The sequence below is a fragment of the Manis pentadactyla genome, chromosome 15 (genome assembly GCF_030020395.1).
Source record: "Manis pentadactyla isolate mManPen7 chromosome 15, mManPen7.hap1, whole genome shotgun sequence".
Classification (NCBI taxonomy): domain Eukaryota; kingdom Metazoa; phylum Chordata; class Mammalia; order Pholidota; family Manidae; genus Manis; species Manis pentadactyla.
The window spans coordinates 43066895-43084028 of NC_080033.1; the positions used below are offsets into that span (position 1 = coordinate 43066895).

General features: G+C 36.9%; 1 protein-coding gene and 1 non-coding gene across 3 annotated transcripts in view; one reads left to right on the forward strand and one right to left on the reverse strand.

The window, feature by feature from the left end:
* Positions 1-17134, forward strand: part of FTO (FTO alpha-ketoglutarate dependent dioxygenase) — a 402025-nt gene that overhangs the window by 106022 nt on the left and 278869 nt on the right. For both annotated transcript variants that reach the window (XM_036881013.2, XM_057492746.1), the window contains exon 2: positions 8222-8299. In XM_036881013.2, the coding sequence (XP_036736908.1) occupies positions 8222-8299 (78 nt within the window). The remainder of the gene's footprint in view (positions 1-8221; positions 8300-17134) is intronic.
* On the reverse strand, positions 3261-3367 carry LOC118910209 (U6 spliceosomal RNA). Its single transcript, XR_005023872.2, has one exon. It is a non-coding gene; the product is annotated as a U6 spliceosomal RNA (small nuclear RNA).

The window sequence follows — 17134 nt, forward strand, 5'->3', positions numbered from 1 at the left end:
GTTCCTCTCTTACCTCCCCACTACATCTAGTCTCAGATATTTTGCTCAAATGGTGTGCTGGAACTTCTGTGATGGACTCCTAGACTTCCACAAAGGTTTTTTTGTCTGTGGGTGATTGTCTAAAATCACTGTTTTCTAAGGCCTCATGGACCTTGACTGAGAGGGACTGGAGTCCATTCATGGGCCACTTCAGGGTGCACAGCAGGGACTGAGGTCTGTATGCCTGTCAGCTCATACATGTGTGGGCAAAACTCCTCTCGGGTCCCTTGGCATATGGTGCTGGATCCCACAGCTTCCACAGAGGCACTTGTGTCTGTTGATAGATGCCAAATTGTTTTGGTTGAGGGAGACATACAATTAAGTGGTGTTCTATTCAGCCATATTTCTGACATCATTCTTCCTCAGAGAACATATTTTTTAATGATTTGAAACTTTTTGAATATATTAATATCCAGATGTGGTCTATCTTAGTAAATATTGAGTGTGCATTTGGAACAAATTTGTACTTTGCTACTGTTTAGTTAAGTGTTATATAAATGTCAGGTCAAGGTGGTTTATAGCGTTGAAGTGTTCTGTATTCTTACTGAGAGTTCTGTCTACTTCTATCAATTATTGAGAGGAATGTTAAAATCTTCAGCTGTAATTGTGGAATATAGTCTGCTGTTCTGTCAGTTTTTGCTGCATGTATTTTGTTGATCGGTTATTAGTTGCATAGATGTTTAGGATTGCTGCATTCTCTTGATGAATTGACTTCTTTATCATTATGAAATGACTCTCTCTTTACCTCTTAAAATATTCTTTGCTCTGAAACCCATTTTGTCTGGTATCAGTATAGCTACTTCAGCTTTCTTTTGATTGGTATTACTGTGGCTAATACTTTTCCATTCTTTTACTTTTTAAAATCTTTTTTTATTATAAAATATGCATAACATAAAACTATTAACCATTTTTAAGTGTACATTTTGTGGCATTAGGTACATTCACCCTGTTTTGTCTTTATACTTATAACCCTTTTGTTTCTTTATGTTTAAAATCAATTTCTTGTAGGAAACATATAGTTGGACATTGATTTAAAAAAAGAATTTAACCTGACGTTCTCTTCCATTTCATTGGGTTGTTTAGACTTTTTACATTAATGTCTTTGTTTTCATGATTGGATTTAATCCTGTCACTTTACTATCTCCCCTTTGTTCTCTTTTTTTCTCTTTCTCCCTTTTTGAATTGATTTTTCATAGTTCCATTTCATTTCCCTTGGTTATTACCTATAATTCTTTGTTGTTATTTTATAGTTGTTTTTGGGTTTCTAATATCCATCTTTATCTTAATAGAGTCTTTCTTGAAGTAGTACTATTGTACTTCACGTAAAGCATAAGAATCTTAGAACAATAAATTTCCATTTCTCTTTGGCCATTGTGCTATTGTTGTTACACATTTCACTTCTACATAGATTATAAATCCCACAATGTACTATTAATTTTGCTTTAAATAGTTATCTTTTTAAAAGGTTTACATAGTGAAGAATAAAGTCTTTTATATTTCCAGTGTACTTACTATTTCTGATGCTCTTCATTCCTTTTTGAAGACTCAGATTTCTATCTAGTGTCATTTTCTTTCTGCCTGATGATCTTCCTCTCATTTCTTACATTGAAGCTCTGGTGATGTTGAATTATTTCTGCTTTTCTAATTTGAAAAAATATTTATTTTGCCTTTGTCTTTGATAGCTATTTGGCTTGGTTAATTTAAAATCCTACTTTGGCAAATTTTCTTTTTCTCAGTTCTTTGAAAATGTTTCTTCATTGTCTTCTGGCTAACATTCTCTGAATGAGATATTTTATGTTGTAATTTCTCCCTATATATGTATTATTTCTTTTTCTCTGCTTTAAAGATTTTCTCTTTTTCACTGATTTTAAGTAATTTGGTTTTATGGTGTCCTAGTGTTATTTCCTCATATTTTTGTGTGTTGGTTTCTCGGAACATCTTGAATCTGTGGATTTATGGTTTTCATCAAATTTGGAAAATTTTTTGCCAATAGTTTTTCTTTTCCCCATCGTCCTATTCTTTGCTGACTCTAATTAATTACATGTTTAAACTGCTTGAAGTCATTCCACAGCTCACTGGTACTCTTTTAATTTTTTTTTTTTTTTTTACCTGTGTTTCCTTTTGGATAACTTCCATTGCTATGTCTTCATGTTCACTATGCTTTTCTCCTGTGATACTAATCCAATTTGAATCCTATCAAATATTTTTCATTTCAGACATTGTGGTTTTCCCATCTAGATGCTTGATGTAATTTTGTTCATTTCTTCTGTTTCTCTACTTACCATGTTATCTTTCCTCAACTTTTTAGAGCTAATGAACTACAGTTATAACACTGTTTTAAATATACTTGTCTATTAATTCTGTTATGTGTGACATGTGGGATGAGTATCATTGATTGCTTTTTCTATTCATTTCAGTCATTTTACCTTAACTTATAGTCTTGTCTTGCTTTCCATTTTTATAGTTTTTGATTGGAAACAGTTTGATCCTTTCAGTCTTGCTTTTAGACTTTGTTAGGAAGTAATAGAGAAGCAGTCTAGGACTGATTTTATACCACTACTGAAGCAAAATCCTCCTGAGAATCCCTCCTGATATTTTTTGGATTATCAGGTTTTCTACTTGGCTGCTATAGCATAAGCTCAGATATGAGAGAGTGAACAAGAAGTGATAAATAAGTTAAAAAATATCTTGAAAGCATTGTAGAGCTACCAATGCAGCCAGGACTTGAGGGTCTGAAACTAGTTGTTATAAGTATTGGTTTTAAATGTAAAGAACAACATTTATTTAATTAAAAAATAAAAAATTCTGTGTTTATATATTCTTTTTAAGTTAAAATTGAGCATTTCTGCAGTTTTCTCTTGAAAGATAAAATTATTCTTGCCTCAGGGTTGGTGTGGTGGAGTATATTGGAAATAACCTTGTGCTTGGGAAATGAGAATGTGAGTTATGATTCTCTTATGACCAGCAGTGTAATCTCTTGCAAGTCACTTTATATCTGGATGGGCCTTTGTTTCTTCATCTGTTCTAAAATTTTACAGTAATTAAAATTTTTATCACCAGTGTAGTTAACTGAGGTATTTTGTATATATAACTTATTATGGAGAGTTTTTATGTCTCTGCTGTAGTTCACCTAAGCAAGTTAATATCTGATTTTCTCATGTAGCATTAATCTACAGCATAAGGTATGATTTGATAGGTTACACATAGATTCTTTTTTTTTTCTAAATATGGAACGCTCCACAAATTTGCATGTCATCCTTGCACAGGGGCCATGCTAATCTTCTCTGTATTGTTCCAATTTTAGTATATGTGCTGCCAAAGCGAGCACTACACATAGGTTCTTTTATATGTAATTCCTAACTAGTGCTTGTCCTTTCCCAGAAATGAGTAAATAACAGTAGCAACATGTGATTGCCAAAGGATACTAATGTATTCTATGTGCCAGGTACTGTTCTTAGAACTCTATATGTGTAACTTCATTTACACCTCACAGGGAGATAAGAAACTAATCCCAAATCATTATCTAAGCTGTAGAACTGGTATGGGAACTAACAGTTTAGTTTCTTAGCTCCTGTTCTGTTATACAGACCCCTCCCTCCATTTGAATGTCATCTGTCTAGTATCTGCATAGGACACAGTTTGTAAAATGCACTAATACATATAGTTAATTTTATTTCATTTTCAGAAAATCTCATGAAACAGTGTTTTACAGATGAGTAAACTGAGGTTTGGAGAGGTTGACTCAAGTGTGGTACCACATTTGGGAAATGGTGGAGTCTAAACTCAAATCCTGTTCTTCCCAAATTCTGTTCATTTTTTCCAAGCTCTATTTTCAGTGAGTATGCTTTCTATGTTGAAATTATTAAAATACTTTTTTCTTTTTGTTTCAAGTAAATATGGTTTATATATATGTGAAATATTTATTTATACCTCTTTTGGCTTAGCCCCTTCTTACTAATCTTTCTGGTATTAGTTCTGGTGTGTCTTCCTCAGGGGGGTTTTCTTACTCTTTCATGCCCTGCTTAAGGACCAGGTCAGTTTCCCACTTATTATTTGAAACCCTCAGAAGATAAGGTGATTATTTTTACACTGAACATTCATAGGCCTTTATTTGTGGTTGTATTTTGAAAAGACTCAGAGAACAGAATTAAATTTTTATTGAGCCTGATAAAAGAAGATTCATAGTTTACAAATTAAGTGGAAAGTGAAAAATGGATAAAGCATAAGAGTTATTAGCACCATCTGACGAGGCTGGATAAACAAACAGCAGTGGGTGGAAAATATACTTCATTTGTTAGGTAAGAGTCACTCTCACATTATGAGTTATAATCCAGTTACTCTTTTTATGTAATTCCTGTAAGATTCTCAAACCATCTGTCTATTTGCAAAGATATGCAAGTTCAGATACAGCTTAACTTTTCACAGGTTGTCAGAATCTTAAAGTTAAAATTTCTTATATCCAAATTCAAATGTTTATGGTTTTGGGTTGTAGTATGTTTTATATAAGGTTTTGTGTCTGAGCCTCTTTCACTTGCTGAAGCTGTGGAAATGGGCATAGCCCTCATGGAAGGTCTTCATATGTTTCTCCTGCCAGGTGGGAGAATCAAGGCTTTGCACTCCTTCTGGTTTCTGTGTGAGTGGCTTGACAGATTTGACACCAGTGTGACAGTAAAGAGACATGTGAGCAAAGCAGTGTGCTGCTGCAGGGCCCAGCTGTGTGGATTACCTGTAGAGCCAGTTAGCCACATCTGACAATCACTGAACACCTTCTGCCTTCACTCTGGAGTGTATTTTAATGTGTGTGTTTGCTGACTGGTTGGCATTTCACACAAATTATCTGAGCTATTTCTTTTCCGTCTTTGCTGTTGAGTGTGCGAATCTGTGATAATATGTCCCCCCAGATACTTTATTGTGCATCACAAAAGTGCACACTTTCTAAAACAAGGTAAAAAATCATCTTGTTTTCATTTTTATACTGAATTCCATGTTAAGACTTAATAGGTAATGTTTGAGTTGATAACAGATAATAAGTTAGTAATAGGTAATAGGTAATATGAATAGATAATATGTTTACACAGTTCAAAAATCAAAACAATATAAAATGGAGTATTTTGAATAGTGTTACTCCATTCTGTCCCTTTCTAGTCATTTCCTACCTCTACCCCTGAGAGATAACCACCTTTGTAGTTTGTCTCATATCCTTTATGTTTCTGTATGCAAATACAAGAGCTGTTTTGTCCCTTGCCTTTTTTATTCCAGTATATCCTGGAGAGCTCTTTGTTTCGCTGACAGTGTGCTTCCTTCTTCTTGTTTACTGTTGCATTATATTTCATTGTGTGGATTTACCATAGTTTATTTAACTGAGGGACATTTGCATTGTTTTGAATTTTTTGTATAGATGAGATATAATTCAGATACCATAAATTAACCTTTTAAAAGTATAAAATTGTGTGGTTTTTGGTATGTTTCTAAGCTTTTGTTCTACAGATGGTAATCCATTGAGTAAACTTGTCTGTACGTTCTCTGAACATGGTACAAGTATATCTGTAGAAAAACTCCGTAGCGATAGGATTTCTGGGTCAAAGGGGAAATGCATATGAGTTTGATAAGAATTGTTAATTGCCCACCATTGAAACTGTGCTATTTTGCATTCTTGAGTATGAGAGGGCTTATTGTGCCCTGAGAGACTTGATAGTTTTTTAAAGCAATCTTAATTTTTAAGAAATGTATGATGTGCATGAGCTACCAGTTTAATCTAATATTGATTCCCGATTTATCGTACCAAGGCAAATATGACCAAAAGGTCTTTTTAAGTTGACAAATATTATTATTTATAATTTGTCTCATTGGTTAATTGGTAAAATTGTAGGTTGTGAATGTTGATGTACATAGCAGGTTTCATCTGTATGGTCTTACTTTGAGTGATTACCTGACCTCTGTTTTCTCCCGTCATATAGATATAATGATACCCACAGTATTAAAATGAAATTTCCCAGTGGAGGAAGGCCATTTATACTCTGTCTGTTCTATAATAAGAACATTAGTGTGGAATTTTATCTTTCAAGGCAGCCTTTCAAGTTCTAATGTTTTGTACCTGTCTGATACACTGGACCTCAACTGAACTGAGAAGTTGTTGTTTTTATAATAATTTAGCTGGAGATTAATTATAAACGGGATTTTAGCCACTGTTGGTGCTTGTTGATCTGTGGGACAGGTCAGTTGCTGTTTAATCTGATTAAAGTGAAGTGTGTAATTCTTTATGGGAATCTGTGCATTTGTGCTCTTTCTTATACACAGATTAGCTTTATAGATCTTGAGGTAGTGTAAGGTGGAGCCATTTCAAGGTTTGGGATACTATGTGCATTTGAATTATTCAAGGCTTTTAATGATAGATTAAACATTTTTTTGGCATTTAAATACTCTGTCTATAAAAAAATCAATAAAAGATTCATTGGAAAATACAGACTTTCCTGAGCTTCAAGTGAAAAGTGAGATACAGATTTTGATTAAATTCATGATGGAGTGCATAAATATACAAGTATATGCATGGAAATACTATTAGTTTTCTATGTCTCAAATAATGGCTAATGTTGAAAACAGATAAACCACTTACCCAATGATTTATCTAAAGTAATGGTTTGTGTTAGTATTATAGGTCCTTCATAAAGGAAAACTGTTCATAGCTTAACTGATAAGCCAGTCTTATCATTAAAGATGAGAAAAAACCTGCATTCAAAACAGAAAGCTTTAATTGAACAGACTAGAATTTTACAGAAGAGTAAGATTTACTGTTTTGTGTCTCTCAGATCAACTGGTTGCTATATTTCTATTCCCTCTTTTTTTAATTCATATTGCTTAATTATCACAGAGAATTCGAGTTCTGCCCAAAAGGGTGTTTGCTCTGTGATGGGTTTGTGAGAAAATCCTACTGTCTTGGGATAGGCAGGATAATACTGAGGCCTACCATGTTCAGTTGAGCAGATTGTTCACTGAATAAATATAGTCCCCTTTGGGGCAGATGTGGGCTAAAATCCTGTTTGTGTTCACCAAGCCATGCCCTGTGGAATAGGGTTGCATGAACCCAGGGAAAGGCGCATATTTTTCTGACTCTTACAAAGGTGCCTTAGTCGCTGACCACAGCCTGAGTAGGCATTATATTGCAGTTTTATTTGAAAATCAGTTGTTTCTGCCTTTTCTGTTTTCTTTTCTTTCAGAAATTGTCTGTAGTACATAGGTAATTTCTATGTGTCTGTGTGTTTATGTACACACATAGTTACTTAGTTTGAACAGCACTTACTATTTGGGAGGACATGGTGTCCTGAAATTGCCTCAGACTGTGGTAGCTGTGGATGCTTAAAAAAGATTTCTCCATAAAATTGGGAAAGAAAAAAAAGCAAAGATGCATAACACAGATTTAGTAATTATTCTAGAGATGAAAGATCACTTTTGAAAGGTAATGTGCATATAATTTGCAATTACAATATAGGTAGGTCACAGGGAAGGCAGTACAGCATGGAGAAGACAAGTAATGACTCTATAGCATCTTACTACGCTGATAGACAGTGACCCCAATGGGGTGTGAGGACTTGATAATATGGGTGAATGTTGAAACCACAATGTTGTTCTTGTGAAACTTTCATAAGGTTGTATATCAATGATACTTAAAAAAAAAGTGTAAGTGGATATGATCTCAAATAAATGTGTTTACAGGATGAATAAACACTCCAAGTATTCTTGCGCTATGCAGATGGATACTTGTGGCTTGGTTTGGTATTTCCAGTGATAAGTGTCATAGAAAGATTGAAAAACTGCTGTGTCTCAAGCAGCTTATAGAGAGGAAGATTTGCTCTGGAAAGCTGAATTGGATGTCTTAGAAGGTGACCGTAGTGATGAAAAAGATGCTGATGTGAGATGCATGTCAAGAGTGAATCAGATTGTTTCATGAGATGTGAGAGTAAATCAAATCATTATTTCTAATTAATACTATATAGTATGTGTAATTTAAACAGTATAATTAAATCAATATACTTTATAATTTGGCACTTGACGAATTTCTTTCTCTAAAAGCTTATACATTTAAGTTAGCTCATTTTAAAAATTCTCTTATTGGAAAAGTAAGGGCTTGTCATATTTTGGGTCACTTTATATTCAGTCACCTCTAATCAGTCTTATTTTTAAACAGAAACTGAGGCTTCTTGAGGAGCTTGAAGACACTTGGCTGCCTTATCTGACCCCCAAAGATGATGAATTCTATCAACAGGTAAGGACTTCTAACATTTCTATCAATTTGTAGTGATTTGTTGTGATCTCTCTAATTTTATTTTTGAAGCAACTCTGGTCTAGAGAGCTTAAATGAGAGGTGAGATCATCTGATTTGATCATCCAGTGACTCCTCATCACTGAGAGAACATACAAATTCCTTCACAGTCTGCTTTCTGCTGTGAGCTTACTACTTTAGAATAGTAGACTGTTTTCTTCCCAGACATTCCATGCTCTTATCTATTTCCTTGTCTCTACTTGTTTCTGATTCTTCTCTGCAGAATATCCATTTGCCCTTTACTCTATTGCCGTATGGTTAATTCTCAGACTTCACTTAAAACATCACCTTCTTTGTGAAAGTGTCCTTGACTTACCTACAAGTAGAGTTGACAGTACTCTCCTCTGCGCTCCTTGTGGCTTATAAATAACCCTGTCATACCTGTCACATTGGCTGCAGTTACAGAATTCTGTGGCCCTTGCCCTGATTTAGTCAGTATTCTCTTTATTGCAAGTAACAAAAACCAAACAAACTTATTGTGGCAAAAAAGGGAATTAACTGATTTAACTGAGATGTCTAGGAGTACATGATTGAATCCAGCTCAGAAGATGTCATCGTTTTTGTTTCTTGCCATGGCTTTTCTCTTTCTCTGTGAATTTATGCTGGATAGGCTCTTACCTGAGAGCATAGGAGGACTCTGACAGCCCAAGGGGTTTATGATCTTAAGCACATGGAATCCTAGAAGAGGTGATTTCTGTTTCCCCTCATTCCATCTGATTCCCCCAGAAGTGATCTTGTTGGCCTGGTTAGAGTCACGTGTTTTCAGGGGAGTGAGATGCTCCTGTTTGCCTAGCCTATTTCATGCCCCACTGTTTGAATAGGGCTAGAATGACCATCCAGTTCAGGTTGCATGGCCTACTCTGGGTCAGAGATGGATAGTTTTCCCAACAGAAAATTGGGAGTCCTATTCCCAAAGAAGGAGGTGAAGCCATGCTGGGCAAACTATTTTCACCTGTCCTTTTTTGTTTTTTAAATTTAGGTATCAATATACACTCTTACAAAGGTTTCACATGAAAAACATTGTGGTTACTATAGTCACCCATATTATCAAGTCCCCCCACACCGCACTGCAGTCACTGTCCATTAGCATAGTAAGATGCCACAGAATCCCTACTTGTCTTCTCTGTGCTACACTGTCTTCCCCATGACCACCCCCACATCACGTGTGCCAATCATAATGCCCCTTAATCCCCTTCTCCCTCCCTCCCCTCACATCCTCCCCCACTCCTCCCCTTTGGTAACTGCTAGTTCCTTCATGGAGTCTGTGAATCTGCTGCTGTTCTGTTTCTTCAGTTTTGCTTCATTGTATACTCCACAAATGAGTGAGATCATTTGGTACTTGTCTTTCTCCACCTGGCTTATTTCACTGAGCATAATACCGTCTAACTCCATCCTTGTTCTTGCAAATGGTAGGATTTGTTTTCTTTTCGTAGCTGAATAGTATTCCATTGTGTACATGTACCACATCTTCTTTATCCATTCATCTATGGTTGGACACTTAGGTTGCTTCTGTATCTTGGCTATTGTAAATAGTGCTGTGATGAACACAGGGGTGCATATGTCTTTTTGAATCTGGGATCTTGTTTTATTTGGGTAAATTCCTAGGAGTGGAATTGCTGGGTCAAATGGTAATACTATTTTGAGTTTTTGAGGAACCTCCATACCGCTTTCCACAATGGTTGAACTAACTTACATTCCCACCAGCAGTGTAGGAGGGTTCCCCTTTCTCCATATCCTCGCCATCATTTGTTGTTGTTTGTCTTTTGGATGGTGGCCATCCTAACTGGTCTGAGGTGATATCTCTTTGTGGTTTTAATTTGCATTTCCCTGGTAATTACGAATGTGAACCATCTTTTCATGTGTCTGTTGGCCATCTGAATTTCTTCTTTGGAGAAGTGTCTGTTCATATCCTCCACCCATTTTTTGATCAGGTTATTTGCTTTTAGGGGATTGAGGTGTGTGAGTTCTTTATATATTTTGGATGTTAACCCCTTATTAGATATGTCATTTACTAATATATTCTCCAATACTGTATGATGCCTTTCTGTTCTACTGATGGTGTCTTTTGCTGTACAGAAGCTTTTTAGTTTGATGTAGTCCCATTTGTTCATTTTTTATTTTGTTTCCCTTGCCCAAGGGGATGCGTTTCAGGAAAAAGTTGCTCATGTTTATATTCAGGAGATTTTTGCCTATGTTTTCTTCTAAGAGTTTTATGGTTTCATGACTTACATTCAGGTCTTTGAACCATTTTGAGTTTACTTTTGTGTAAGGAGTTAGACAATAATCCAGTTTCATTCTCTTGCATGTAGCTGTCCAGTTTTGCCAACACCAGTTGTTGAAGAGATTGTCATTTCCCCATTGTATATTTATGGCTCCTTTATTGTATATTAATTGACCGTATATGCTTGGATTTATATCTGGGCTCTCTATTCTGTTCCATTGATCTATGGGTCTGTTCTTGTGCCAGTAGCAAATTGTCTTGATTACTTGATTACTGTGGCTTTGTAGTAGAACTTGAAGTTGGGGAGCATAAACCCCCCAGCTTTATTCTTCCTTCTCAGGATTGCTTTGGCTTTTTGGGGTCTTTTGTGGTTCCATATGAATTTTAGAACTATTTGTTCTAGTTTGTTGAAGAATGCCCTTGGTATTTTGATAGGGATTGCATTAAATCTGTAGATTGCTTTAGGCAGGATGGCCATTTTGACAACATTAATTCTTCCTATCCATAAGCACAGGATGTGTTTCCATTTATTTGTATCTTCCTTAATTTCTCTCATGGGTGTCTTGTAGTTTTTGGAATATAGATCTTTCATTTCCTTGGTTAGGTTTATTCCTAGGTATTTTATTCTTTTTGATGCAATTGTGAATGGAATTGTTTTCCTGATTATTCTTTCTGCTAGTTCATCGTTAATGTATAGGAAAGCAACAGATTTCTGTTTATTAATTTTGTATCCTGCTACTTTGCTGAATTCAGATATTCTAGTAGTTTTGGAATGGAGTCTTTAGGGTTTTTTTATGTACAATATCATGTCATCTGTAAATAGTGACAATTTGACTTCTTCCTTACCAATCTTGATGCCCTTTATTTCTTTGTTCTGTCTGATTGCCGTGGCTAGGACCTCCGGTACTATGTTGAATAACAGTGGGGAGAGTGGGCATCCCTGTCTTGTTCCCGATGTTAGGTGAAAAGCTTTTAGCTTCTTGCTGTTAAGTATGATGTTGGCTGTGGGTTTGTCATATATGGCCTTTATTATGTTGAGGTACTTGCCCTCTATCCCCATTTTGTTGAGAGTTTTTATCATGAATGGATATTGAATTTTGTCAAATGCTTTTTCAGCATCTATGGAGATGATCATGTGGTTTTTGTCCTTCTTTTTGTTGATGTGGTATATGATGCTGATGGATTTTCAAATATTGTACCATGCTTGCATCCCTGGAATAAATCCTACTTGATCATCATGGATGATCTTTTTAATGTATTTTTGAATTTGGTTTGCTAATATTTTGTTGAGTATTTTTGCATCTATATTCATTAGGGATATTGGTCTGTAATTTTCTTTTTTTGTGGTGTCTTTGCCTGGTTTTGGTATTAGAGTGATGCTGGCTTCATAGAATGAGTTTGGAAGTATTCCCTTCTCTTCTGCATTTTGGAATACTTTAAGGAGGATGGGTATTAGGTCTTCACTAAATGTTTGGTAAAATTCAGGGTGAAGCCACTTGCTCCAGGGGTTTTGTTCTTAGGTAGTTTTGTGATTACCAATTCAATTTCCTTGCTGGTAATTGGTCTGTTCAGATTTTGTCTATCTTCCTGGGTCAACTTTGGAAGGTTGTATTTTTCTAGAAAGTTGTCCTTCTATTCTAGGTTATATAGTTTGTTAACATATAATTTTTTATAGTATTCTCTAATTATTCCTTTTATTTCTGTGGTGTCCATAGTGATTTTTTTGTTCTCATTTCTGATTCTGTTTATGTGTGTCAACTCTTTTTCTTGATAAGTCTGGCTAGGGGTTTATCTATTTTGTGAATTTTCTCAAAGAACCAGTTCCTACTTTCATTGATTCTGTTGTTTTATTCTTCTTAATTTTATTTATTTCTGCTCTGATCTTTATTATTTCCCTCCTTGTACTGATTTTGGGCCTCATTTGTTTTTCTTTTTCTAGTTTCATTAATTGTGAGTTTACACTATTCATATGGGACTGTTCTTCTTTCCTGAGGTAAGCCTGTATTGCAGTATTCTTCCCTCTTTAGCACAGCCTTTGCTGTATCCCAGAGATTTTGCAGTATGAGGTTATTATTTTCATTTGTCTACTTATACTGCTCAATCTCTGTTTTTCTTTGGTCATTGATCCTTTGATTATTTAGGAGCATGTTTTTAGGCCTCCATGTATTTGTGGGCTTTTTTGTTTTCTTTGCATAATTTATTTCTAGTTTCATACCTTTGTGGTCTGAGAAGCTGGTTGGTACAATTTCAGTCCTTCTGAATTTACTGAGGCCCTTTTTGTGGCCTAGTCTGTGGTCTATTTTGGAAAATGTTCCATGTGCACTTGAGAAAAATGTGTATCCTGCTGCTTTTGGATGGAGTGTTCTGTAGATGTCTATTAGGTCCAACTGTTCTAATGTGTCAGTGCCTTTGTCTCCTTACTTATTTTCTGTCTGGTTGATCTGTCCTTTGGAGTGAATGGTGTGTTGAAGTCTCCTAAAATGAATGCATTGCATTCTATTTCCCCCTTTCATTCTGTTAGTATTTGTTTCACATATGTAGGTGTTACTATGTTGGGTGCTTAGATATTTATGATGATTATATGCTCTGTTGGACTGAACCCTTTATCATTATGTAACGTCCTCCTTTGTCTCTTGTGACTCTTTTTGTTTTGAAGTCTATTTTGTCTTATACAAGTACTGTAACTCCTGCTTTTTTCTCTGTTAGTTGCATGAAGTCTTTTTTTCCATCCCTTTACTTTTCGTCTGTGTATGTCTTTGTGTTTGAAGTGAGTCTGTTGTAGGCAGCATGTAGATAGGTCTTCTTTTTTATCCACTCAGTGACTCTATGTCTTTTGATTGGTACATTCAGATCATTTACATTTAGGATGATGATTGATAGATATGTACTTATTGCCATTGCAGGCTTTAGATTCGTGGTTACCAAAGATTCAAGGGTAGCTTCTTTACTATCTAACAGTCTAACTTAAGTCACTTAGTAACCTATTTCAAGCACAATCTAAAGGTTCTTTTTTCCCGCCCTCCTTTCTTTTTCTTCCTCCTCCATTCTTCATACATTAGGTGTTATTTTCTACACTCTTTGTGAATCCCTTGACTGACTTTTGGGGTAGTTGATATAATTTTACATTTGATTAGTAATTAATTGTTCTACTTTCTTTACTGTGGTTTTATTTTGTCTAGTGACAGCTATTTAGCCTTAGGAGCATTTCCATCTATAGTAGTCCCTCCAAAATACACTGTAGAGATGGTTTGTGGGAGGTAAATTTTCTCAACTTTTGCTTGCCTGTAAATTGTTAATTCTCTCCTTCAAATTTAAATGACAATCTTGCCAGGTAGAGTAGTCTTGGTTTGAGGCCCCTCTGTTTCATTGCAGTAAGTACATCATGCCACTCCCTTCTGGCCTGTAAGGTTTCTGTTGAGAAGTCTGATGATTGCCTGATGAGTTTTCCTTTGTATGTGATCTTTTTCTCTTTCTGGCTGCTTTTAATAGTCTGTCCTTGTCCTCAATCTTTGCTGCTTTAATTATTATATGTCTTGGTGTTGTCTTCCTTGGGTCCCTTGTGTTGGGAGATCTGTACACCTCCATGGCCTGAGAGACTATCTCCTTCCCCAGACTGGGGACGTTTACCTCCTCAAAGATACTTCCTTTCCCTTTTTCTCTCTCTTCTTCTTCTGGCACCCATATAGTTTGAATATTGTTCTGTTTGGATTGGTCACACAGTTCTCTTAATATCCTAGAGATCCTTTTTTTTCTCTCTCTGTACCTTAGCTTCTTTGTATTTCTGTTCTCTAATTTCTATTTCATTTACCATCTACTCCACTTCATATGATCTACTTCTACATTCCTTCATTGTGTGTTTCTTTTCAGATACTGTATTTTTCAAAGTTTCTATCTTTTTCTTGAATTCCTTTCTGAGGTCTCGAATACTTTTTGTAGCTCCATGAGCATGTTTATGATTTTTATTTTGAAATCTTTTTCAGGAAGATTCGTACGTTCAGTTTCACTTGGCCCTCTGTCTGGTGTTTGTGGGGTTTTGGCTTGTACCAGTTCTTTTGACGTTTTTATTTGTAATAATAACTTCGTGTAGGTGGTGCCCTCTAGTGCCCAGAAGCTCTACAGTCTGGAGCTTCTTAGCCCCTGCAGCGATGGCAGGAGTCACAGGTGAGAGTCCCTAGTGCCTGCTGGGAGGAGAGTGCTCTTTCCTGTTCCTGGTTGTAGTGCCTGCTGCCATTGTCAGGGCTAGTGAGCCATGCAGGTTTGGAGCAGCCTCTTGGATAGGCCCCTGTAGCTGCCGTAGGCAGAGCTGGCCTCCTGCTGATCTGGAGTGATGGCAGGGATTGAAGGTGAGCGATGTTGGTGCCTGCCATGAGGAAAGAGCTCTTTCCTGCTTCTTGGCTGCAGTGCCTGCCTCCACTGCCTGGGCCAGTGGTCCAAGTGCACACAGAGGAGCCTGTATGCTATGACCTTGCAACTGCCGTAGGCCGGGCCACCCTCTGGCTGGTCTGGAGCAATGGTGGGGATATCAGATTTGTGAGTTGGTGCTAGCAGGGAGGAAGGAGTGGCAGGCTGTGTTTTGTGGTTGGGGGCCTTGAAGTTACATTGCCAGCCAGGGGGATGGAGCACCTGGAGCTCCTGAAAGTTCCCAACCTGCTGGGCTGAGTGCGCTGGGACAATTTTGTCCACCTGTGATTTCTCCTGAGCAGCAAACTCTGTGCACTCCTTGCCCCTTTAGCAGCCCTTTCGCTGTTGGGAAGTCTCTCAGAGTGCCCACCTTTCTTTTGTCCCATAGCAGCCAGTTGTGGGTCCCTGTTCTCCACCAGTGGCTGGAATCTCAGTCTCTCCAGGTATTCCGCCTGTCTTAGCTGTCCAACCCAACTAATCTCCAGAGCACCATGTAATGTAGGTTTGTGTTCCCAGAGCAGATCTCCAGGACTGGGTGTTCAGGACTGGCGTCCTAGGCCTCCACCCTCACCCCACTCTGTTCCCACTGGTGAGCTGGTATCGGGAAGGGCTTGGGTCCTGCTGGATCACAGCTTTGGTACTTTACCCTTTTCCGTGAGTTCTGCTCTTTTCCCCAGTAGGCAGTCTGTCGCAACCTTCTTTCCTGTTGTTCTTTCAGGATTAGTTGTATTTGCTGTATTTTCATGTTATATGTGGTTTTGGAAGGAGTTTTCTTTCTTACCTCTCACACCACCGTCTTTAAGTCTAATCCCACATTCACCTATTCTTTCTTTACTACAGAATGTAAGCTCTTGGGGTGTAAGAATTGGACCACATCATCTTTGCTTCCCCAGCACCTAGCATGTACTTGTGTATAAGTAATTGTCAATAACTAGGGAAGGAAGAGGGGAAAGGAGTTTATCCGTCTAGAATCCAGGTCTCTTCACTTCTATTTCACTCTCAGTTTCAGGACATTGTCTGTCATCTCCATTCTCTTTAGCTCTTCACTAACTCTATTGATTGTTCTAGGTTCCAATTTACCTCTCTTAATCCTTAAAGCTGCAGGGATTTTCTAATGAAGACATAAATCTAAGCAGGTCAACCTCCTGCTTCAAATCCCACAATGGCTGTTCATTGCCTGGCTCCTGCATTTCCAGCCTTATCTCCCCAACTCTTTCACCTTGTTACCCACACTGGATTTTTTCAGTTTCCCAGACTGGCTGTACAGTTTTGTATTTGCTACATCCTCTGCTGATATGCCTCCTCCTCCCTTCCTTGGTGAACTAATGTATTACCTGTTAGTAACTGCTCATGTGTCATCTCCTATAGGGTGCATCCCTGACACCTCTGTAGCCGAGAGAGTTGTCTCTGCTCCCTCTTGTGTGCACCCATAGTATTTTATGTGTATCTTTATTTTTTCAGTTTATTGTAATGATTTTTTCTATGCCTGTCTCCCCAATCCTCTATACTTTGTACAGTGCCTGGCACCTAGTAGGTGCTCAGTTTGTTTGAATGGATGAATGAATTAATGCATGCATTAGTTAACTTAGAAAGCAAGTTATATAATAAAGTTTAGTATGATTTGAATTTTGTTTGTATACACACATACTCTTCCCCAGGGAGGGGGCATCTGGAAAGATTTGCAGGATTTATAGAGAGATGTTATATTTCCGAGTGGTAGGGTTTTCTCCTTTGAGCTTTTCTAATTTTTCAAATTATCTTAAATGAGCATGTATTCTTTCATAATCAGGAAAAAATAATTCAAAAAAGTACAGGTAAACCCACAAAATTCAATCAGTTCTTAAATCCTTACTAATATTTTCATAGATAAAAGCCTTCTGGTACATGATTACACACGTTGTTATAAAACAGCTACTGAGCCATTTCAGCTTTGTATGGTGAAAGTAGTACATAAAGCATTAAACACAAAAGGTTATCAGCCCACTGTGCTCTGAGCCCGCTGTATACTGGGGCATAAAAAGAAACTCAAAGGCAAACAGAACAACTATTAAGGCTTCTCTTTTATCTTTCCAAGACTCACAACAAACCTGATACCAATATCTAATCACTTTAAGTGTACCTTATAATAAGACTTAGTGCTTCAACAAAACTTGAGT